This window comes from Squalius cephalus (assembly GCF_949319135.1).
Source record: "Squalius cephalus genome assembly, chromosome: 2".
In the NCBI taxonomy this organism is placed as follows: Eukaryota; Metazoa; Chordata; class Actinopteri; order Cypriniformes; family Leuciscidae; genus Squalius; species Squalius cephalus.
In genome coordinates, this window is record NC_137123.1 from 34,580,769 (window position 1) to 34,607,425 (window position 26,657).

The 26,657-nt window shown below is 43.9% G+C and overlaps 1 protein-coding gene across 1 annotated transcript in view; it reads left to right on the forward strand.

Annotated features, from left to right (window-relative positions):
- Window positions 1-26,657, forward strand: part of cckbra (cholecystokinin B receptor a) — a 169,114-nt gene that overhangs the window by 105,920 nt on the left and 36,537 nt on the right. The window contains exons 2-3 of the mRNA XM_079851878.1: window positions 7,594-7,842; window positions 20,354-20,612. Coding sequence (XP_079708004.1) covers window positions 7,594-7,842; window positions 20,354-20,612 — 508 coding nt within the window. The remainder of the gene's footprint in view (window positions 1-7,593; window positions 7,843-20,353; window positions 20,613-26,657) is intronic.

Genomic DNA, 26,657 nt, shown 5'->3' on the forward strand with positions numbered 1-26,657 from the left:
TGATTTTAGTCGCCCATTTATTTTGTCCACTGACGCGTCCATGGATGGGGTGGGCGCTGTGTTATCGCAGATCGCAGAGGGTGAGACTAGAGCTCGGCCGATTGCTTTCGTTAGCAAAGCCCTTTCTCGCGCTCAGGCAAAGTATCCTGCTCACCGCTTAGAGTTTTTGGCTTTGAAATGGTCCGTTTGCGACAAATTCAGCCATTGGCTGAAAGGCCATGCATTTGTTGTTTGGACGGACAACAATCCTTTAACTTACATCCTTACAAAGCCTAAACTCGACGCGTGTGAGCAGAGATGGGTTTCCAAGTTGGCGCCTTATCGTTTCAGCATCAAGTACATTCCAGGCAGTAAGAACATAGTGGCCGATGCTTTAAGTCGTCAACCCTTTGTCCACAACAGGGTTAGTCAGCGACTGTTGTATGAGCCTTACACTGCATTGCTTGGGGAAGCAGAACAGTTTGAGAAAGACACCGTGCAGGATGCATTCAGGCTTAGTGCTGGTGTCCAGAGTGCTGAATGTCCTCCTTATGTAACTCCTAGCTGTTGTCCGCTCTCCAGTACTGAGGTGTCTGCAGTGTTAGAGGGTCACAGTGACTGGGAAGCAGGGGTTGAGTCGAGAGCAGTCTCCTGGATCGCACAAGACACCCAGAATTTGTTGCCTCCTGGGCAGTGCCCGTTACCAGTCTTCTCGTTAGATGAACTCCGAGATAGGCAACAGTGTGATCCTTGTCTGTCCAGGGTCCTGTTTTACTTTAATAGAGGCAAGAGAGCCTCACGTCTTGAGCGTGCTAGTGAGACATATAAAGTGCTCAGAGTCTTGAAGCAATGGGACAAGTTGAAGGTACTTGATGGTGTACTGTATCGTACAAGCAAAGACAACCTTGCGGGAAAGAAGCGGTTACAGTATGTTGTCCCATCTTCTTTGATAAAACAAGCGATAACAGGCGTCCACGACGAAGCAGGGCACCAGGGCCAAGGTAGAACTATGCATCTGGCAAGGCAGAGGTTCTTCTGGGTCGGGTTGGAACGCGACATTCGTAGATACGTTAAGTGTTGCAAGCGCTGTGTTGTCAGTAAAACACTCGAACCTGAAGGCAGAGCCCCACTAGAGAGCATTAAAACGTCAAGCCCAATGGAGCTAGTATGTATTGATTTTTGGACTGCAGAAAGCTCCAAAGGCCGTAATGTGGACGTGTTAGTCATTACTGATCATTTTTCCCGTATGGCACATGCCTTTCCATGTCGTGACCAATCAGCAAAGCAGGTAGCCCGACAGTTGTGGGATCGATATTTCTGTGTGTACGGCTTTCCTGACAGGATCCACTCGGATCAAGGGGCTAATTTTGAGAGCCAACTGATCCGAGAGTTGCTGCAGGTTGCCGGGGTAAAAAAGTCCAGAACGACTGCCTATCACCCCATGGGTAATGGCCATGTTGAACGGTTCAATAGAACATTGGGCAACATGGTCAGAGCACTGCCGCCAAGGTCTAAGGAAAAGTGGTCACAGCTGCTTCAGACACTGACTTTTGCGTACAATTGTACGGCGCACGAGTCCACAGGCTACGCTCCATTCTACCTAATGTTTGGTAGAATCCCGAAGCTACCCGTAGATGTGATGTTTGGTAGTGTTGAGAGAGACTGTGACGTTGTTGATTACGACAAATATGTGAAAAGGTTGAGAGATGACCTGAAAGAGGCTCTGACAGTCGCTCAGAGGAACATTGATGCAAGTCAGCAACGCCAGACCGAGTTTTACAACAGGAAGATGAAGGGCTGTAGCATTGACATGGGCGATCAAGTTCTCCTGGCCAACAAAGGTGAACGTGGGAAGAGAAAATTGGCAGACCGGTGGGAGTCCACACCCTATAGGGTAGTTGCGTTGAATCCCCAGTGCCATATTTATCGCATTCGTAACACCAAAACGGGCCAGGAGAAAACCGTTCATCGTAATTTGCTATTGCAAGCTAACTTCTTGCCGCTCGAGTTGGGAGGTCCTGAGTCACCTGGGGATGGTGGTGAATCTCCCCTTGGAAGCAGGAGTGCATCCTTGGATGACGTTGTTTCTGCATCTGAGATGTGTTCTGTGTCTGATCGAGTTGCTAGTTGGGTGGAAAGAACCACAATTTCTGAGGATCCTCAGCAGAGGTTGTCCTGCAGGTCTGATAGTGCTGCATCATTGGATGTAGTCCCTGAGTCATTGGGTCCGGAGCAGTTGGCGTCAAAAGATGATTGTACCAAAAAGAACAGCAATGTAGTCATTCCAGATGAAGGACTGAGATTCTCGCAGTTCACTTTCTGAGGCGGTTTTCCATGATGGCCGTTGTGTTTCACCTGCTGGAGTTTTAGAGCCACCTCCTGGTCAAGGAGAAATGAGAGTTCGAACCAGAGTGGGTAGGATGGTGAAACCTGTCAATAGATTGATAGAGAACATGACTCAATCTATCAGAACGCTGAATCCAGTTGGGGGGGTTGTAAGATCTTTATTGAAATGAGAATTTATGGTATTAGAACATTGCATTGTATTACAATATTGTTTATCTTTAAGTTGTAAGGTTAAGTCTATGTGAGTCAGTGCATTTCAGCACATTTGTTGTTCCAGATCCAAGATGAAGTTTCATTTGAGATGAATGGTGTTTAAGGCACCTTTTGCGGGTGATTGCAGTGGGCCTGATCAACCTGCTGTACTCACCTTCCCTGTGAGTGGGAAACATTTTGTTGCACCATGTTCTGGAAAACAGTTGGTCTAATAGCTCCAGTGTATATGATCCCTGTATAAGTCAAAATTTGTGAAGTTCAGGGTGGAGAATGTAACTGGTGTGAATTATTCATTGATGTGTTTCTTTTATATATATATATATTTTTTTAATTTATTGTCTATATTGTTAATATATAAGTATTCTCTCTACTTTTATATTTAGTTAATGAACATCACAAAATTTTGTTCAGATCGTTGTTCATAAGACGACATAACAGTAAAATAGCAGAACTTTTTCTTTGGGTGTTTGTTGGGGAGGGAGCGTCATCAGTGGAACACCTCTGGGGTTTTCCCTCGTGCGATCTGTAATAGCCTCAGTCAACCTGTGCGCGAGGCTCACGAGCACACGCAATGTTGCTTCTCTCCGTGATTATTACTGTTATCTGAGAGAAAGAGAGAAGCTGATGTTCCATTGGTCCACTGATGACCTCTATTCGTTACAGATTAAAAAGAAAACTTTGGATCTCATTGTTGAGTGGTGGTGTGGTCTTTTGATGTGCGAGAGTCCGTTCCAGACATGCTACACAAGCAGGAGAACTGTTTCTTAACTCAGCTGTCTGCAATGGCTCAAAGGGAGGTCTCTGCAGTGCCGTCAGCACCAGAGATAGGTCTCAAGAGGGGATAGGGGGGGTGAGGCGGATTCAGTCTCCTCGCGCCCCTCAGGAACCTGATGATCAGATTTTCCATCAACTGCATCGTGATGTGCAGCAATAGAGGCAACATACACTTTAAGGGTGGAGGGAGACAGCCTTCGCTCCAACCCCTCTTGCAGAAAGGGAAGCACGGTACCAATCGAACATCTTAGCTGAGGGTCCCCTCAGTCAGGGAAAAGAACAACTGGCAATGGGACGAGTCCGGAGAAGCAAACAGATCTATCTGTGCAGCCCAGAAGTGGTCCCACATCAGCTGGTCTCCACTCTCCTGGGGCCACAGGCAGTCGTGAGAGCTCATTGGCGGCACAATATAGCAGGCCGGCGATATAAGTGGCACAAAGCGACCTCAGATGCTTCTGACTCCATAGGAGGAGATGGCGGGCGAGTTGTGACATGCGAGGGGAGCGTAGACCACCTTGATAGTTGATGTACGCAACGGTCGCAGTGTTGTCCATACGGACCAGCACGTGCTTGCCAAGCAGTGGTGTTTTGAGGCGGCTCAGAGCAAGGTGTACTGCTTGCAACTCGAGGCAGTTGATGTGCCAATGCAGTTGAGGGCCCATCCAGATCCCCGCTACTGCATGCCCGTTGTATGTGGCCCCCCGGTGTTCGAGGCATCTTTTGAGGACACTTGTATGAGATAGTTGAGGATACGAACACCATGCTCTCTCAAGACGCGGGGCGACAGGGACAGCCCGAAGGGTAAGACTTTGTACTGATATGCTCGACCCTAGAACGCAAGTGCAGGAATGATCTCTGTTGTGATAGGGTGGAGACATAAAAGTATGCGTCCTTCTGGTCGATCGTTGCAAACCAATCTCAGGGGCAGATGCATTTGAAAATGTGTTTCTGCTTTAGCATCTTGAACGGGAACTAAAGTAGGGCCTGATTCAGGACTCGCAGGTCCAAGATTGACCATAATCCACCGCTTTTCTATGTTACAATGACGAACCAAGACGGGCTGTAGAAGCCAGTGGCAGAACAGAATTGATTCAACAAAAGATTCTCCGCCTGGCCCTTCACCGGGGAAGAGCAGCTGTCTCAGGGCTGCTGAGACGGGTGCCGCGTCTTCCTGCGAAGGCTCGACGTCACAGTAGAGCTGGCTGTGGCGGAGTTTTTTTTTCTTTTTTTCTCACATGGGACTGACACCCTTGGTGACAAACAGACTGAGGGGCAGCCCCAGAGTGACTCAGGTAGCACATGTGTGGTAGCGTTGAGACCACCAGATATTCACCCAACAATCTAGAGTTCATAGACTCTGAAATTGTTTTCCCAAGTAGATTAAATGGATTTGTATGTTACCGGAAGTCTGCGTCAGATTAGTGACGATTAATATTTGGCACTAATTCAAGTGTACTTGGTCCGCAAAGACAAGAAGTGAATTTCCATTTAGAACAGCAAAAATGCTGCTGAACAATCTAAATTTGGGTAGGTCTTACCTCTGTTTTAATTTAATGTTACTTTAGATAAGTGTATGAGGGAAACCACGGCATGGCCAATCCAAAGCTATTATAAGATAAGTAATATTGGTCTACTTATATCTGTAGTAGTGGCCATACCTCTGCCTGAAGTAAACGTTACTTTAAATTCAAGTGTATGCAAAACCACGGGGGCTATACCAAAGTATCTTTGATTTTATAGCCAATTACCTCTGTTTAGTAACCGAAGCTGGCGAGCCTGTGATTGTGAGGCCCGCGTTAAACAGAAGGTGTGAGGACCTCAAAGTGACATAGTTTCCTAATATGAACGGGTAAAATATAAGTAAAGAGTTGAAAATAATAATCAAATGTGCTGCTAAACTATTATATAAATGACCATTAACCAATTAGCATTCTAACCTAAATTCGAGGTCGTGATAAAATGGAGTCAGATTAGTTTAATTGGAACTAAATTACTTTGCCACGTGGAAAGACAGTAACGCGCAGAGACCTTCACCCGTTCTATCGGATACCGCCATTGGACCGATTAAGACAGGCTTACAATGTTAAAATAGCATGTGACTACAGTGGTTCAACCTTAATGTTATGAAGCGAGGATAATACTTTTTGTGCACAAAAAAACCCCAAAATAATGACTTTATTCAACAATTTCAGAAAGCTCTCGAATTTCATCAAAAATATCTTAATTTGTTTTCCGAAGATCTTACGGGTTTAGAACGACATTAGGGTGAGTAATTAATGAAAGAAATTTCATTTTGGGTGAACTAACCCTTTAAGACTTTTAAGAAATATTGAAGAATACAAGAAAGCAGCATACATTTAAACATAATAGACTAAGAAGAAGACAAATTATTGCCGATTACATAAGGATTCCATATTGACATCTTTGAAAGCTTGTTTCTGCTTCAGTGTAAAAAATAAACCATGTAATTGTGAGATGAAGTTTAAAATAAGAAATAAACATTACGAAATATAGTCACAATTGCAAGATATAAAGACACAATTACAAGAAATATTATTTTTTTCAAAATTCCATATGTAAAGTAGCGATTATTAAAAATAAAGTTACAATTACGAGAAAATTTACTGCAGTTATGGAATTAAAGCTGCAATTACGAGATATACAGTCTGTCACAAGGTGGCTGTAATGAAATGCATGATGACAAAGTGTCACATGCCTGTCCTGTCTTGTGCTGCACATGGGTGTTTTGTTGTTTTGTGTCATGTGCTCTCCTGTCTATTGTCTAGCCCCTCCCATCTTGTTATCTGATTATTGGTTAATTTGTCCCACCTGTCTTTCTCGTTACCCTCCTTTGTTTGTTCCCCTATTTAGCCTCCCTGTGTTTGTAGTCCTGTGCTGGTTCGTTGTCCAAGTTACCTGTTCCTGGTGTTTCCTTCCTGCTTGCTACCGGAGTTTTTGTATCTTGTCTGCCAGTGTCTAATAAATTTCCTCTGCATTTGAATCCTCGTGTCATGTTCAACTATTCCGTGACACAAGGAATACAACAAAAACAGTCTTTAATTTTTAATCCAATTCGGAACACTCTGGAAATCTCAAGGAATAAGCAAAATAACACAACCCTGTAAATTAACGAAAATCAACACCGAATAAAGAACTGTGTGCACTGAAGGCTTAAATACACAGGGAGTAATCAACAAAAAATAAAACAGGCGCGTAACATAATCAGTAACCAAGGAAATTAACCAAGGAAACAGGCGGGCAGGCAGACATGGAAAACCAGAACTAAAACAAAAATAAACTGAACATACATCTGACACAGTCACATTGTATGATATGAAGTCACAGTTATGAGAATTGTAGAGCCAGAATCAACAGCTGAAACAGGGAGAATGATTATCAATAACGTCTACACGCTAAGTGGTCAAAAATGCATAGAGAATACTTTGTTAGTGTGTGATATATGGTGAATTAATTGTTTAAACCTGAGGCAAGGATTTCACAGTCAGCCACCTGCCTGGGAGTGTGATTACATTACAGATTGCTCATCTGAAACCAAAAATATCATTTTCTTCTCAGGACTGCATCATCACTGCCCTGATGAGGAGATGATGCCATGTAAACAGCCTCCCCTCAATTCGTTTCTCATAACCCATAATCATACAACACATAAACTTCTGCTCATCAGCTTGTGCAGTAAAATATATGAAAATGTACATTGCAAAGGGTGTTTTAAACATTTACCTTTGAAAAGTTAGTTCACTTTATTAAAGTCGGCATTAAATGGAAGTTGTCATAGTCTTTTCTTCCCTATTCTAATGAGTGAAATGGTTTCTTGAACAAGAAAAAATGTAAGGCGTGACTTAATTTTGTCCATCAATAATTGATTGGATCGTTGGATAGTTGACATTTGCTATTACTGCGATCTCATGTAAGTTACAGGTTTCCTGCCTTTGCGGCAGTAAACATATCATCAGAGAAGATAAGAGATGTCGCTGCAAATTGGAGGGGAAGTTATTTTGGTAACACTTTATAATAAAGGTCCATCATTAATAAGTAACTATGCAGGAAGTAATGCAGGACTAATGAGAAGTACTACATTAACACTTCAGCTATACTACTATTAACTAATATGGAAACAAGCTTAACTAATCAATAAGTACTACAATATTGCATAAAAAAAAGAAAAAGAAAGAATTTTGATTTCATGGTAACATTAAAGTTGTCATGAGATAATATATTTGTTGTTTCTTTTAACCAATATGATTTTTCCTCTCTCCTTAGAAATGGACTCGGTGAGGATTATTCTTTACTCACTTGTCTTTCTCCTGAGTGTTCTTGGGAACTTGCTGATCATTGTGGTCCTGATAGTAAACAAGAGAATGCGGACTGTCACCAACTCCTTCCTGCTCTCGCTGGCCATTAGTGATCTCATGATGGCCATCTTCTGCATGCCCTTTAGTCTAATCCCCAGCCTGCTGGAGGACTTCATCTTTGGAGCCACGATGTGCAAGACAGTCGCCTATTTCATGGGTGAGGAGCGTTCAATGAAGCTTTCTCAAGTGGAAGATTCATGTTTGATTCTTCTTTGTCATTGATCATTGTTCAATAATGTATTAAACACTGAAGTAAACTTTCATTAAAGAGCCAAACCTAATAATCTAAAAAGCCTAATGATAACATTTTTAGATTATTAGGGTTGGGACTAAACTCTGCAGAACAGTGGCACTCGGGCCAAAGTTGCTTCCTTCTGCTCTGTTTTTAGGGTGAACATTGATTATAGTATTTTTGTTATAATATTACTTTTGGCAATTCATATTTTTTTCATTCATAATTAGGCATAATTACATATTTCTGAAATAAATCTCTATTGTGTTTTGTCTCTCTCTCTCTCTCTCTCTCTCTCTCTCTCTCTCTCTCTCTCTCTATATATATATATATGCTGCCACTTTTGCATAGCACTGTAAAACAAATACATTTCTCATCACTTATGCAAAGTTTTTTTTTTATATATATATAAGGACTGTGTTTAGGAAATTGTTGTAGTGTTTTTTTGTCGCCATGTAATGCTTTTGAAGAAAATAACAATCAAGGGCTCTTATTTAGGTTTGTGAATGGACTAAACGATTGAACACGGTAGTTTAGGATGTCATCATCTATTGTGACAGCAATCATATATTAATTTTACAAGCAGACAACTGTTTTATTAGGCTAGGCTTAAAGCACTTAAATAACTTTCCAGAACACAGGCACGTCCTGCTTAGCTTAATACATCATCATGTCATCTCTAGTTAAGCTCTCTGGAATCCCCTAAAAGCTAATCCCATCTATTCTCAATTATAGATTCAGTCTGAATTGACTATATACGTTGCACTTCACCATTAATTAGTCATTGACTGTGCTATTTCTCCTGTGATGTCTCTTCCTCCTTGAGCAACACCTTTTCATGCCCCACATCATACTCACACTAATCGATATGAGAAATACATTTTTGTGAAACCTGTGGGGCATCAGATTGAAAAGGAATGATTCAAAGAAACTGACATGACATAAGATCATTAAGAAGATCACAAAGAATGCTGTGCCTATAGCAAGAAACTTAATGTTTTTCAGAGCATTCCATCTCATTCTTAATTTGTTTTTCTTTGTAAGAATTTGACTGTGTTTCATAAAATAACTTCATGACAGCAGTATTTTTCTTGAAACTGTGGTTACCAATTACATTAAATTATATATATTTTTTACACACACTGTGTGTAATAATTGCCAGGAATTTACAGGATTAAAGAGTATTATTTTACAATAAAGCACTGTAGTCAGAAATTTACAGTGAAATTAATGGGTCATTTTTACTGTTTTACAAATTACTGTTAATCAACAGCAAAATAATGCTGACATCAAAATTTAGATAGATCGATTTTTTTATGTGTCCTCGAGAGGAAATTTGTTTCCAATGTAGATGCATACATAACACAAACACACATAACATGTTAAATTATAAACATATCATAATACAATCAAAAATAGTTGCTGACATCACAAAAAAAAAAAACAACAAAGAATTTACTGCTCTTGTCTTATTGTGAATTCACATTGTAAAGTTGTCTTTAACCATGCTACTGTAAGAAATTATATTGTTTAGTACTGTAATCGTTTTGAAGTCACAATAATGGTGATTGGTGTTCTATTTGCTTGGAATCTTGGACCTTGTATATTCATATTGAAATTTCTGATCTAGCCAAGTCAGAAGTGTGATATTAATATTTGTTAAAACAATGAAAAGGTGGAATATAAAATAAGATAATTGGCTGATTTTAAATTAGTCAAAGTACTATTATTAGCATTATTTCAACATAAAGATTTATCAATATCTTATTTCAAACTCATTATTGTTTGTAGATGGATATTTCCATTTAGCTGCTGAGATTTATCTTTGTGACATCATGTGAAAGGTGTGACATCATCTTGCAACACAATATTTTTTTTCTTCCATCAGCTAATGATGCACAGAGCAGCCGCGTTTCCATTACCCTTCAAATTGCGCAAATTGAAATTGCGAATTGAAAATACGCCCAATGGAAACATGTCTATTTCGCAAAACCTCCCATTTATCACAAAAAAGTTTTTACGCTCACATGAGGCAGTTTTTCAGGCAATTTGAAAAATAAATATTTTGCAAAACTGCAATGGAAACAGTTTTTGCGCATTTACAGGTCACCTGACGTAGATGACATGGTATGTTTGGACAGAATATGAGACAGAGTTCTTTATTAAACTCATAAAAGACAAAAGAATTACAGGAATACTGGATTCTAAACCTCAAAGAAATGCCACAATCAAGACCTTGAAGCAGATATGAGGGAGAAACACCCAGAAACACCTCATACAGTATGTGCCGCTCTCAAGTATAATGGCCTTTCCTTGCCATTAATGCTTGGATAACACGCCTACGTCTCCTTCGATTAATAATAATGGCCAGTTCAGTGGCTGGGATATACATAAACCTACCAACGTCCATTGCCAAGATTTTTGGAATGACTTTTAGTCGCATAACATCAGTTAATGGAAACGCCATCATTTCGCAATAGTTTTTTGTCGGTATTTAGAAAAAATCGCAAACGTTTTGTGCAAATCTGTGATGGAAACGCACCTACTGTCACATATCAACCTAGTCACCATCATCTGCACTATATATATATATATATATATATATATATATATATATATATATACTATATAGACTATATACCCAAACTGCCGGCTCTGAACGAGTCTCCCGAGCTGCCGGCTCTGCCCTGGTCTCCTGAGCTGCCGGCTCTGCCCTGGTCGCCTGAATGGCCAACTCCGCCCTGGCCACATGAACCAGCACCGCCCTGGAGGCTTCCTGCTCCAAATAGGCCACGCCCTCGTCAGCCTCCAGGGTCTTCTGTCACATATCAACCTAGTCACCAGCCTCTGCAATACATTTCCCATCACACTCCTTGGCTCCCACCTGCACATCATTCAAAATCACTCACACCTGGACCTCATCATTACCCTCATCACCACAGTTCCTGGTCCGACCTCATTTTCACTAAGTGGACTATTCGCCCTGTCTCCAGCGATCTCCATGTCCTCTGTCTCCACCAAGATCACCCTTTGGACTCCGCTACCCTGCTCACCTCATCCCTGCACCTTTGTTGTCAATAAATCACTATTCACCATCCATCTTCCTCTCCTGTGTCTACTTACCGTAACACTGACATCAGTACTCGACTTACACAATGGTGACACTGAACAGCAGCACAGATAAAACCAACAAGAATCAAGAAATCTATTCAGAGAAATATCAAGAGATTTCCAAGAGTGCAGTTATACAAGAGAAGTCCTACTGTGGAATTGCTGTGAAAGTCACAAAAAATAATAAGCAATTATTAACCTGGAATATACTGTAATTTCCCACTAAATTTTTTTAACAGTGCAGCTCTCTGGAATACTTGATTCTGATTGTTCTGATTGGTCAAACGCAGCACTCTGTAGTCAAACCATTAAGCTGTATACTGTTGTCCCTGGCAACCAATCTCCTACACTCTGCTAGTTTGTTACATCACTCTGCAGTATTTTTCTTCTCACATAGAATTTATTCTCAATTCTATATTTTTGTCCATTTATTTACTCATTTGTCAACAAGTCAACAATATTATACGTGGAAAAATGTACAATTAGGTCATTATTGCAAAATTAACCCCTCCGGGATGATTGCCAAGGTCCAAATAAATGGACTGTCTGGTGTATTGTTCATCATCCCTTACACAGTGTTATACATATTTATAAGTGTTTCATAATATAGAAGCTATAAGTCTTCAGGATCTGTGTAGCACAGCCTGGAACCAAATCAGCAGTTCGTCTCTGAATTTACTTGTCACTGAGCTGGACAGCAATAAGTCATTCTCACACGGCAAAGCGTTGGCCTTGAGTCAGTGGAAGAGCACGCTGTCACCCCACCCCCACATGTGAGAACATTCCATCACATTCTACAGCTTCACTGGCATTCTGTGGCTTTCTCTTGTATTACCTTGCTCACATTATTGCATTAATCTTAATCTGGCTCCTAGTTTTAGTCAGCCAGTGGCAATCAATGCACAAAACCATTATGAGCCATTGATTTCAACCCTCAGTGGTCATATTTGCTAATGTCTACCCACAAGAAAGGAAATGACCTCAGAGCACAAATCACTGTCTGTGCGATTGGTAAATGCAGTTACAATGGCTGCAACATTTGTGTACACCGCCGTTTTAATTGAGTTTTAAATTAGGCATCATTTTCAGACAGTGTGAATTCTTTTGAGATGCAAATTTGATATGGAATACTTCTGGGAGCATAGAACGCATACAATGTATCTTGTTAATGTGAAAAATATAGCCTAAATTTATTTTAGTTTCCTTTATCAAAAGAAAAAAAATCCCAGTAAAATAGCTTTATGTGGAATGTAATAGTTTCAGACTGAATAGAGTCAAACGTTGACCGTTTAACCGTCAAAGAGCTTCAGAGATTTGTCTTTGCAAAGTTCTTAAACATGTCACACTGTCAAGTCAAGTCACGTCACATTTATTTATAGAGCGCTTTTTACAATACAGATTGTTTCAAAGCAGCTTTACAGAGATAACAGGAAGCTTTACAGAGATAACTGGAAAATAATGCAACACAGTTTGTTTCCAGAAGAAAATAGTGTCACATCCAGCTTAAGTAAGTTCTGTGATGTTACATTTTTGTTGTAAAAATTGTATTAATTTAGTTCATTTATATAGCTGCTCTGGAGAAAACCGTGATGTCATCGTCCAGCTCAGTTCAGTTCTCATATAATGGTGTCAATGCAGGCAGATCAATATTATTGTTGAAAATGAAATTAAATTTAATGTCCCCAACTAAGCAAGCCAAAAGCCAATGGCAACAAAGGTGAAAAAAGGCAAAAAAGGCGACAGTGGCAAGGAACCAAAACTCCATCAGGTGGCAGAATGGAGAAAAAAACCTTGGGAGAAACCAGGCTCAGTCGGGGGGCCAGATCTCCTCTGGCCAACAAACGAACAGTGTATGATTATGATTCAAGAAGCATTATAGGTCAGAAGTCAGATTGGTTTGGAACATTCAGAATATTATCCAGTTCCATCTGTTTGATCGGAGTCATCACGCCGGTATCGAGACGGGTTTGTTGAGGATCAGTGCAATCTCTGCTGACACTTCAGTGATGCGTTGTGGTCGTGTCTCGGTGCAGGTCCTCCATCTGATCTGGATAAGGCCTGGATCTGGCTGACTACATCATGCGTTGTGGTCGTGTCTAGGCGCAGGTCCTCCATCTGATCTGGATAAGGCCCGGATCCGGCTGACTACATCATGCGTTGTGGTCGTGCACTGAATATTTCCCTGAAGGTCTACTTTGAAAAGTTCAGAGTGTGTGTGGTCTTGGCAAAAACAAGCAGAGTAGATATACAGCCACTGTATATATGAAACAAAGTCGAGCGGATCTAAAACCCAGGGGTAGGCCAATACATTGCAATAATAAGAACATGTTGGAGACACTATACACTTAAAAACAAAAAACTAAACTAAAAAACGTCTCAGGTTACGACTGTAACCTATGTTCCCTGAGAACAGGGAACGAGACACTACGTCATTGACGCTTTGGGGAACGCCTCAGGCGTGACAGGTGTCTGAAATCAAATATCAACTCACAGCAATCATGTTGACCGGCGACAGCCCGTGAATCATCAGCTTGAATGATGAGCGCGCGACCTGGATGTATAAAAAGGGCGCCTTGAAACCATGACAACATCCTATCGTCTGAAGGGACTGTTGCAGGCAGGCCCCGAGGCATGGCAGGGAGACGTAGTGTCTCGTTCCCTGTTCTCAGGGAACATAGGTTACAGTCGTAACCTGAGACGTTCCCTTTCGAAGGGAACTCGACACTACGTCATTGACGCTTTGGGGAACGAAATACCCACTCCACCATGCTGAGGGGAGTGCATGCCCAAAGGCAGTGACAACTGTCAGAACCAGTAATTCAGAAAACACTGGAACCACTCACCCTTAGGTCACATCGGGCTGTCAGTGACAGCACTCCCTACCGGTCATAGCCCAAGCTAATGAACCAAGAAACCGCCAGAACATAGTTAATGGGGGGTATATCTGGGCCAGCTCAAAGGCTTAGGACCACAACTTCCAATAGAAGGGGTCCCTTCTAGGGAATGTGGCTAGGGAACCTGAGGGACCCCCAGCCAGTCACTATTCAGGGGAGCATACCTCCTGAAATACCACCAGGCTGGCCTGGTGATCTATACTAAGACACACAGTCTGGCCATTGCCTGTCTGTCCGAGACAGAGCCTCTGGAAGTTGCCTTGGATAAGGCATCCAGAAACCGAAGGCCTGCGGAGCTGGCAGAAACCATTCAGTTCCGGATCACAGAGACGGGATCTCCCGGAGAGTGTGACTTAACCTCAAGAAACGACGGAAGTCGTCCACTCAATCCACGGGTCTACCCAGTGCTCGATCCGAACACTGGGGAAGTAAGAGAGGGTTCAAAACCAGGAAGGTCTACTGAGACCTAAGACCTGATGACCCCCTCATGTGGGGAGCTCCAGTACATGAGGGCTCATATCAGGAAGGCCGGTGAGGCCTGTAACCTGGCGACCACAGTATGTGGGAGCTCATACTCAGGAAGGCCTGTGAGGCCTGAAACCTGGCGACCACAGTAAGTGGGAGCTCGTATTCAGGAAGGCCGGAGAGGCCTGTAACCTGACAGCCACACAATGTGGGGCTACCTTCAGAAAGGCCTAATGAGGCCTGTAACCACAGAATGTGGGAGATAGCTTGAAAGGGAAGCACCTGTCGTAAAACATTGCGACAGAAGATGCATCTAGAGTGGGACCCAAGGTGAAGAACCGGAGTCTGAGCCACATAAAAAAAGGAATGAAGCGGACAGCGCATAACCCTTACCATAAATATGGATTTTAGAAGGTACACGAAACGAAAGTGCGTGTACTTAGCCAGTCCAAATCCAGGAAGGCCTGGTGAGGCCTCTAACCTGGCGACCACAATAGGTGGGAGCTCATATCAGGAAGGCCGGGTGAGGCCTGTAACCTGATCACCACAGTAAGTGGGAGCTCACATTCAGGAAGGCCGGTGAGGCCTGTAACCTGGCGACCACAGTATGTGGGAGCTCATACTCAGGAAGGCCTGTGAGGCCTGAAACCTGGCAACCACAGTAAGTGGGAGCTCGTATTCAGGAAGGCCAGGTAAGGCCTGTAACCTGACAACCACACCATGTGGGGGCTACTTTCAGAAAGGCCTGATGAAGCCTGTAGCCTGATAACCCCTGAATGTGGGAGATAGCTCAAGAGGGAAGCGTCTGTCGTAATACATTGCGACAGCAAGACGCATCTAGAGTGGGACCCAAGGTGAAGAACCGGAGTCTGAACCACATAAAAAAGGGAACGAAGCGTACAGCGCATAACCCTTACCATAAATATGGATTTTAGAAAGTGCACGAAACAACAGTACGTATACTTAGCCATTCCGAATCCAGGAAGGCCTGGTGAGGCCTCTAACCTGGCGACCACAGCATGTGGGAGCTCATACTCAGGAAGGCCGGTGAGGCCTGTAGCCCAGTGACCACAGTGTGTGGGAACTCATCAGAATGTGGAAGTTAGCTAGAGAAAGGCGTCTGTCGTAGCATACTTCGATGACAGGACGCATCTAAAGTGGGACCCGAGGTGAAAGACCGGGGTCTGAGCCACATAGGAAGGGACCGAAGCGTACAGCGCATGACCCTTATCATAAAATATGGATTGAGAAAGTACACAAGACGTTCAGTCGTGTGACTTACCATAAGTATGGGTTTAAGAAGGTACGGAGCGTACGTACCAAAAAGAAAAATAGATGAAGTAAAGGTGCATGTACTTCATCACTCTATATTCAGGAAGGCCTAGTGAGGCCTATAACCTGACAACCACATTAAGTCGGAGCTCATCCCCAGGAAAGCCGCTGAGGCCTGTGACCTGACGACCACAGAATGTGGGAGCTCGTATCCAGGAAGGCCGGTGAGGCCTGTAACCTGGCAACCACAGCATGTGGGAACCCATGATCAGGAAGGCCAGACGAGGCCTGTAACCTGATAGTCACAATGCGTGGGAGCTCACATTCAGGAAGGCCTGATGAGGCCTGCATCCTGACATGTGGAAGCTCACAACCAGTGAGGCCTATACCCTAGCAACCACAGTGAGTGGGAGTTCACATTCAGGAAGGCCTGGTGAGGCCTGTAACCTGACATGTGAACACTCATAACCAGGAAGGCTTAGGAGGCCTGAAGCCTGGTGACCACTGAATGTGGGAGCTTAACACTCAGGAAGGCGGAGAAGCCTGAAACCTGGCGACCTCAGCATGTGGGAGCTCATACTCAGGGAGGCCTATGAGGCCTGAAACCTGGTGACCACAGTATGTGGGTACTCACATTCAGGAAGGCCGGATGAGGCCTGTAACCTGACATGAGGAAGCTCATAACTAGGAAGACCTGCGACCATGGTGTGTGGGAGCTCATACTCAGGAAGGCTGGGTGAGGCCTGTAACCTGGCGGCCACAGTATGTGGGAGCTCACATTCAGGAAAGCCAGGTGAGGCCTGTAACCTGACATGTAGAAGCCCATCACCAGGAAGGCCGGTGAGGCCTGTAACCTGGCGACCATAGTATGTGGGAGCTCATAACCAGAAAGGCCTGGCGAGGCCTGTAACCTGGCGACCACCGTGTGTGGGAGCTCATATTCAGGAAGGCCTAGTAAGGCCTGTAACCTGATACCCCAGTATGTGGAAGCTCATAACCAGGAAGGCCGGATGGGGCCTGTAACCTGGCGACCACAGTATGTGGGAGCTCATAACCAGGAAGGCCGGATGAGGCCTGTAACCTGATGACCACAGTATGTGGGAGCTCACAATCAGGAAGGCCGGTGAGGCCTGTAACCTGACATGTGGAGGCTCATAACCAGGAAGGCCTGGTGAGGCCTATAACCTGGCGACCACAGTATGTGGGAGCTCATATTCAACCACAGTATGTGGGAGCTCATACTCAACCACTGTATGTGGGAGCTTATATTCAGGAAGGCCTAGTGAGGCCTATGACCTGATAACCACAGTATGTGGGAGCTCATATTCCACCACTGTATGTGGGAGCTCATATTCAGGAAGGCCTATTGAGGCCTATGACCTGATAACCACAGTATGTGGGAGCTCATAATCAGGAAGGCCTGGTGAGGCCTATCACCCGATAACCACTGTATATGGGAGCTCACACTCAGGAAGGCCTAGTGAGGCCTCTGACCTGATAAGCCACAGTATATGGGAGCTCATATTCAGGAAGGCCTGGTGAAGCCTATTACCTATTACCACATATGTTTTGTTTTTTTTGTTTTTTTTAATTCCTCAGAATTAAATGCAGTCTTTTTTTTAAAAAAAAAACACTGGATAAGTGAAACACGTTCTGGATGGTAGGCTGAATTAAAATATCTAACTTCTTAAAGTCAGATAATATTCCATCATTTTAATTCCATAGAATTAAATGCAGCCATAATCACCAGACAATACTGTTTTGATATTTATCTATACGTTCTCGTAATCTACACACTGCCTCGGCAAACGCGAGATTCGAGCCGTTTAAAATATATTTGGCTTTCATCCCTCGAGAAGAAAGTCAACAGGTGCAAGGTTGAAACATCCGACAGCGCACGGATGCACGCGCACCGAGATATTTCTCAATGAACACTGCCAGCACTCTCAGGAGCTGACTGTGAATGCCTCGCACCCAAACAGTATTATTTCACAGATCGCGTGCACCACGGGGCTCAGATGCTGAACCCTCCTCCCTCGAGAAAAGGGTCCGACGAGAGTGGAGAGTCTTCAAATGAAAAAACGCTCACAGTTTGCACAAGAGACTCTCTCGAGAGCCTCTCGTGCGTGCTCTTCTCCCAAGCCAAAAACGCACAGAACGTGTGTGTTTCACCCGATGTCAAATATCTTGGGCATGGGTCTGCACACTTGCGAAAATTCTCCTTCTTCTCTGCGCGTTTCAGCGATTTCAAACAGTCCCTGAAGACGAAAAGGATGTTGTCACGGTTTCAAGGCGCCCTTTTTATACATCCAGGTCGCGCGCTCATCATTCAAGCTGATGATTCACGGGCTGTCGCCGGTCAACATGATTGCTGTGAGTTGATATTTGATTTCAGACACCTGTCACTCAGACACCTGAGGCGTTCCCCAAAGCGTCAATGACGTAGTGTCGAGTTCCCTTCGAAAGGGAACTGTATTTTCCATCTCACCCAGTAAACTGAATTATCTTTGGTACTCTTGCATTTCATCTTGTTTATTATTATTATTTATATATATATATATATATATATATATATATATATATATATATATATATATATATATTTATATATATATATATATATATATATATATATATATATATATATTTTTTTTTTACCATGGACTTAAGTTTTTAAGAAATTCACTTGGGCAATCTCACTCAGAAATCCATCTGCCCTAGTCGTTGGATAATCAACAGAGGTTCTGCAGTAGCAGGCCTGGTTTCTCATTAGCATTAAACCGTGCAACATAATGAAATAAGCACAGAAAAACATTGGCATAAAAAAGCATACTTTTTCAGTGAAAAGTAATTCATCAAAGGAAGTTTACAATCAATTCTGGGGTGAATCTGAGTTGTTGTTTTTTAAATGGTTGCATACATTAAAATGATTTGTAAAGTGTGCCAAAGCAAAATGTAGCAAACGCTGCATAATATACATATTCATGATGCAAACCCTATTAGCTGCAGCTCTCAAACCAAGAGCTTCCACAAGCCTTAGTGTTTGAATCTGATGAAATTAGGAGGGGTAGGAGTGCTTGTAAGAAAAACTCTGGTGCACAACAACATAATCATAAAATACACAACCAAAAAAAAAAAAAAAAAAAAAAATGTATGGTGAATACATGGTGGAATACAGACTGGTAGGTGGAGAACTGACGAAGGTTAATACTGTACCTACTACCTATCATCTTATCCAGCAATTACTTTTCTTTAAATGAACAGTATTCAAAGTGTATCCTTTTTTTAGCTTTAAAGGTGCCCTAGAATTGATTGTTTTATTATTTTATAATGTTTCCTGGGGTGCCCTTATAATGTTAGTATGTTTTTTAGATCTAAAGTTGTTATAATTTAGAAATAATAGGCATATTTCCTAGCCTGATTTCATCCTCTGATTTGAACACTCTGTTTGAAGGGGCGTGTCTGCTGAGAGACTTCAGAGTAAACGCCCTCTGCTGTGATTGGCTGACATGCTTGCATATGAAATATCTGGCATTACATGTAGAACTATCTGGAAAACTTTTACTATTACAGCTTTTATACGTTTTTACTATTACAGCTATCGAGATTAACGAATCGTGAGAAGTTTTTTAAGTATTTAGATCTATTCCCATCACATAAATGGTTGCAGTTATGAGCATTGAGCAGATGACAGCCTGTTGATCGTGTGAATGAAGATCTTATCACTGCAACGCAGTTTCTGCGAGAAATGACGCGAAGTTGAGCGTTTAGTCACTGGCTTGATTTACTGATGCATAAACAGTATTGAACGACTTTGAGAGAAAGATTATCTGTCTGAACTTGAACAATTACGCATCAGAAATTCACATAACCCACTGGTTCTCCAGAGGCTCGGATTAAGGAACTAAAAAAATACTTTTGTGTTCATTTGTACATCCAAACACTGAGCAACTGCCATGCTTCGTTCGCAAGCCATGATGTCTCTCGAGGAAAAAACAATATCGCGCTGGATCTAGATAACACAGTGTAAATTATCGTTAATAAAATCACTACTTACCGCTTGCGGGAATATAACGTTAGTTGAAATTGCCCCCTTCGTCAGTATGATACGCTGAGAGAAGCCTGGCTGCTTGATATTGTTCCAGGTTAGAAAAACAGTCCGTGGTGAAATGGGCAGAGCAAACTAACAACTTCGAATTAAACTGTAGCGGTATCCGATTATAGATAGATAGATAGATAGATAGATTATAGACAGATCTGCCATTTTCCCTATGATGCTCGCTTGTTTCTTCACCTGCAGAACTTCCGATGATTCGGCTGCACAGTTCCGCCTGGCATTGAACATGGGCTGGCATATGCAAATTTTTGGAGGTGTACATATTAATGATCCCGACTGTTGCGTCACAGTCGGTATTATGTGGAGATTCACCTGTTTTTCAGGGGTGTTTTTCAAAAACGATATTTAAATAAGAAGGAGAAAACTATGGTGTTTGAGACTCACTGTATGTCATGTCCATGTACTGAACTCTTGTTATTTAACTATGCCAAGATAAATTCAATTTCACATTCTAGGGCACCTTTAAGATTAGTACATAGATTATGTTATATTATAATATACACAAATATTTTGAGTTTATGAGCATTGCATTATATATGATTACATATTAATTTATATCCTTCTCTTGTCTACACAGGAATGTCAGTCAGCATCTCCACCTTCAGTCTAGTGGCCATTGCTACTGAAAGATACAGTGCCATTTGCAACCCGCTGAAGTCAAGGGCATGGCAGACCCGTTCTCATGCCTACAAGGTCATCGCTGCCACATGGGTACTATCTGTGGGTATTATGGTGCCCTATCCTGTGTTCAGTATACTGGTGCCAATCAACAAGTCGAACATCACGGCTCACATGTGCAGGCTTGACTGGCCAAACAGTCAAGTGGAACAGACTTGGTTAGTCTTTTGACACCATTACTTTTGTCTTAACTATGATGCAATAACATGAAGGCATAAAGGTTATCATTTTAATTTGAACTTTACGTTTTATACACACTTACACTCAGGGTATCACATTAATAAGCTTTCATGTGAAAATAATTTAATTTAATAAGGATTATAGTATATTGTTTTTTTCTCATTAAAATGAATACCACTTTTGACAAATATGATAAAAAAATGCTACTTAGTTGGTTTTATTGTACATAAATATTTTAAAAATATCATTCTACAATTTTACTGTCAACACAGACACGACCCCAACTCAGAAACTCTGGGCTCAAAGAAAATCCCAGTCATAATTATGACTTTGTGGTGGTTCATCATGTGTGTTCAATCTTTCTGACATGACTTCAATGGACTATAGCTCTACAAGAGAAGGATTGGACATGCCTTTTCCACTCATTGGGGCTAAACCCTTCATCACAAAATCAGCCATGTCTCAAAAACGCCTCGGTTACGACTGTAACCTCGGTTCCCTGAAGAGGGAAGAAGCGTTGCGTCGAGATTGACGCTATGGGGAACGCCTTGCGTGATGATGTCTTGAAGCACATGTAAAATCAGTCCAATGGCGTGGCGGAACGTCAGAGGCGGGTGACGTCACGTACCAGGAAACTATAAAGCCTGCCTGAAAACAGAAAGCGAAAGCTTCGTAAAGTCTGAAGTAGTCGCTGACAGGCATGAAGGAGATATGGCAAGGTGACGCAACGCTCGTTCCCTCTTCAGGGAACCGAGTTTACAGTCGTAACCGAGGCGTTCCCTTTCAAGGGAACTCGCGTTGCGTCGAGATTGACGCTATGGGGAACGTCTATACCAACGCCACCATAGCTACAAATGTCTGTCCTGTGTGAATCGAGTGAGCAGCACTAGGATGACAAAACCTGAGACCCTGGAGTAGAGTCTAGATCCAAAGAGTAAAATCTGACGAAGGTGTGCGGTGAGGACCAGCCTGCCGCATCACAAACGTCCTGTAAAGAAACTCCAGATATGAGGGCCTTGGAGGCCGCCATACTCCTTGTAGAGTGGGACCGGACAGCCATAGGGGAGGGCTGCCCGGCCGCCTCATAAGCAAGTGAGATGGCCTCAACCACCCACTTGCTCATCCTTTGCTTAGACACCGGGGACCCCTTATTCGGGGACCCAAAACACACAAACAACTGATCGGATTTACGCCACAGGGCAGCTCTGTGGACATAGGTGTCTAATGCCTGCACTGGGCAAAGCAAATTATTCGTCTCCTGGTCCGCATTTTGAAAGGGAGGAGGACAGAAGGCCTGCAGTACAATAGGTCTGGCCACATTAGTGGGGACCTTGGGGATATAACCCAGTCTTGGATGCAGAAATGCCTTGACCATGCCGGGTGCAAATTCTAAACACAATGGGGCAACCGAAAGTGCTTGACGATCCCCTATTCTCTTGAGAGAAGAAATGGCAAGAAGAAAGAGAGCTTTCAGAGTCAGAAACTTAGCCGGAACCTCCTCAATAGGCTCAAAAGGGGCCAGGGAAAGGCCTTGCAGAGCAATGGACAAATCCCATGGAGGCACCCTAGAGCGAACTGCAGGCCTCAGCCTCAAAGTGCCATGAAGGAAACGAGATACCAAGGGGTCTTTCCCCACAGACATTCCACCCAAAGGAATGTGGTAAGCACCTATGGCCGCCACATAGACCTTTAAAGTGGACGGGGTCAGACCTGCAGTGAACCGCTCTTGCAGGAACTCCAGCACTGTACCAACTGGGCAGTTAACTGGTTCCAACCGACGGTCACTACACCATGAAGTGAATACTCTCCACTTCAGGGCATAAAGTTTCCTCGTGGAGGGAGCTCTGGACTGTAGAATGGTCTCAACAACCTCAGTTGAGAGACCTGACTCTATGAGCTGGGCCCCCTCAGAGGCCAAGCCCACAGCTTCCACAGTTCTGGTCGGGGGTGAAATATCGAGCCCTCCGCTTGGGACAGCAGGTCCCTCCTGACGGGTAGCTCCAGAGGTGGCCCGTCGAGGAGAGACACAAGATCGGGGAACCAAACTCTGCCCGGCCAGCGCGGGGCTACAAGAATTAGGCGAATCCGGTCCCTGCGAACTCTCTCCAGAACTCCCGGGAGCAGAGCAATTGGGGGAAAAGCGTATAGACGTAGCCTCGGCCACGTCTGTACCATAGCATCGAGTCCGAGAGGAGCTGGATGCGTGAGGGAGAACCAAAGTGGACAGTGAGACGTCTCTCGAGACGCAAACAGATCCACTTGTGCTCGGCCAAGCACCCTCCATATCTGCTCCACCACCTCGGGGTGGAGCCTCCATTCCCCTGGCCTCAGCCTCTGTCTCGACAGAATGTCTGCTCCTAAATTCTGGTCCCCAGGGATGTAAGCTGCTCTGAGCGACAACAGCTTGTCCTGGGACCACAAGAGGATATGGCGTGCCAACTTGCATAACGGGCGTGAGCGCAAACCCCCTTGATGATTTATGTAGGCGACTACCGATGTGTTGTCTGTGTGAACTAAAACATGGTGTCCCCTGAGATCTGTGATAAAATGCTTGAGAGCTAGAAATACAGCCAACATCTCCAGGCGGTTGATGTGCCATGATAGATGATGGTCTCTCCACAGACCCTGAGTTGAACGACCCTGAAGGATCGCTCCCCAACCCGTGAGGGAAGCATCCGTCGTTAGCATCTTGCGATGACAAGGAGCTCCCAGCACGGGACCTTGGGACAGGAACCAAGGTTTCTTCCACATAACCAGGGCACGTAAGCAGCGCCGCGTGACCTTGATTTTGCGAAATGGGTTGCCCCTCGGGGAAAACCCCTTGGTCCTGAGCCACCACTGTAGGGGCCTCATGTGCAGTAGTCCAAAAGGTATCACGTTGGAATCGGCTGCCATGAGACCCAACAGTCTCTGAAACTGTTTTACAGTGAGTGACTGGCCTAGCTTTATACTCTTTACAGCTGCAAGGATGGACTCTATGCATGGCGGTGACAGGCGCGCCTGCATCGACACCGAATCCCAAACTACACCCAGAAAAGTGGTCCTCTGAAGTGGAGTGAGTACACTCTTCTTGGCGTTTAGCCGTAACCCCAACTCTTTCATGTGTGCGAGAACGACATCTCGATGCCGAACCGCCAACTGATGCGACTGAGCTAGAATCAACCAATCGTCTATGTAATTCATGATGCGAATACCCTGAAGGCGCAGGGGCGCCAGAGCTGCATCCACGCATTTGGTGAAAGTGCGGGGTGATAAAGCTAGACCGAATGGAAGAACTCGATATTGGTAAGCTTTGCCCCCGAAAGCAAACCTCAGGAACTTCCTGTGATATGGACGGATGGAAACATGGAAATATGCATCTTTGAGATCTATCGTGACAAACCAGTCCTCGGACCTGATCTGTGGCACGATCTGTCTCAGTGTTAACATTTTGAACTTGAGCTGCATAACTGACTCGTTTAGAACTCGAAGATCCAGAATGGGACGCAATCCCCCGTCATTTTTTGGAACTATGAATTACCGACTGTAAAACCCGGTTTCCCTGTTGGAGGGAGGTACATATTCTATGGCCCCTTTCTCTAACAGAGTGTTCACTTCTTGTTCCATAACCAGAACCTGCTCGGGGGCCACCAATGTGGATAGGACCCCCATAAACCGAGGTGGGCGAGACCCAAACTGTATTTGATACCCTTTTTCTACGGTCTGCAGAACCCAACGAGAAACATTTGGCAGTAGCTTCGACGCTGTCAAAGATTCTACTAGAGGTACCAGTCTCACGAGGATGTGTGAGGCTGCTCCCGCTCAGCAGCCTCTTGATAAGAGCGGCGGGGAAGGAGTTTTTGAAGGGCAGCTGCCTGCTTAGATGCCTCTTGAAATTTCTCAACCGCAGTGTTAACCGCATTTCCAAAGAGACCAGACGTAGAAATAGGCGCGTCCAACAGAAAGTTCTTTTCTCTCTCCTTAATGTTACTGAGGTTGAGCCACAGATGCCTCTCAGTGGCCACCAGGGCTGCCATAGACCGACCGATTGATTTAGCGGTCTCCTTGGTGGCCCTGAGAGACAAATCTGTGGCTCTACGTAGTTCACAAACTACCTCAGGTCCAATACCCCCGCCCTCATCTAAATCACTCAATAATTCTGCTTGGTAGGCTTGCAACAGAGACATGGTGTGAAGGCACGCTGCAGCCTGACCAGCGGCAGAATAAGCTTTGCCCACCAGAGCGGATGTTACTCTGACGGGCTTTGTGGGCAGCACGGGAGCCTTTAGAGAAGATGCCGTCGCTGGAGAGAGATAGCTCGCGAGCATCTCCTCCACCTTCGGCATTTCCCCATAACCATACTCTTTATAGTTAGAGATGGAAGAGTAATTAGATGTCTGTGTGTTATATACTCTGTATGAAGCCGGTTTCTCCCACGATCTCGACACCTCGGTGTGGAGATCAGGGAAAAACGGCAGGCTCTTGCGCTGAGGCTGTGATCTGGTGGGCAGGAAACGTTGGTCGAGTTTACTTTTCGAACGAACGTCCTGTTTATCAGCTGGCCACTCAATACATAATCTCTCCACAGCTCTAGTCACCACCTCTAAGAGCTCTTCAAACGCATGAGACTGAGGTGGCGAATCCTCAGACTCAGCTTCAACACTAACAACATCCAGTTCCTCAGAACTGGATAGTTGCAGTATTGGTGCCTCAATCGGGGGGGAAGGAACCGCAACGCGTGCTTCCACACCCCGAGAAGAGGCACTGGATCTATCAGGTGAAGGTTGAGATAGGGCAGAGCCCGTCTCAAACCCCGCTGATACATCCATCTGCGAACCCCAGGTCTGTGATCGGGGACCAGAGCCCTGGGGAACGCGAGCCTGAGCGTCCTCGCTAAAGAACGCCAGGCGGGATCGGAGCGTACGCAAAGGCAGCGCATCACAATGCTCACAGCCAGCACCCTCGAGTGCTGACTGGGCATGCTCCTCACCCAAACAAGCAACACATAAAACGTGAGTATCACCTCCCGTTAAATAACGCGGGCAGGGATGGACACACTGTTTAAACTGCTGCTTGCTCACCATAGTGCTTGTAAAGTACACAAGTTGTTATAAAGACAGACAACACCAAATAAGACTGACAAGTTCACAAAGAGCGCTACTGAAGACACAGAAGCTTTCGCTTTCTGTTTTCAGGCAGGCTTTATAGTTTCCTGGTACGTGACGTCACCCGCCTCTGACGTTCCGCCACACCATTGGACTGATTTTACATGTGCTTTAAGACATCATCACGCAAGGCATTCCCCATAGCGTCAATTTTGACGCAACGCGAGTTCCCTTGAAAGGGAACTTTACAGCTACTACTACTACAACAGCAACAACTAATATTACCATAAAAAAAAAAAAAAAAAAAAAAAATTCTACAATCTCTTCAGTCATAGGGGAGTTATCATGCTTTTCACTTTAGAATACTGATCCAAATAATTAGTGATTCCTTCTGAAGTATTTGGTAATACTTGAGTCATTACTAGTGGGTTACCATTACCTTCACTTTAAAATTAATTAGGCTATAGATTATGCATTATTCATATTAATTATGAACCTGTATATAGTACTTCTTAGTAGTCCTCTGGGCGGTATGAAAAAATAGTAGTTATTGATTAGCTGGTAACACATTATAAGTATAAGTAATTAAGTATTTACAAATCATTAACAAACTATTACTTTATAGTCAAGTCATAGTTAATATGACTGGAGGGCACATGATGCAAATGTAAAATGAAGAATAATTGAATAGTGTTACGATAGAAATCCCTGAGCGCATGTGAGCTGCAGTGTGTGAGTTTAGAAATAACGCTGTTTTTTCTGAAAGAAAAGGGGAAAGACTCATTCAGGTGTTTGAGTCTGTGGAGCAGTTCTATCGCACGATTATTTATTTCTCTCGAATACAAGAGATTTCCATGTGATGAGATCGTACAGGCTGCAGTGACAGAGATTGAGCGTGAGTAATTGTTCCGTGTGATCATTGAGTGTTGTTTGAATCGT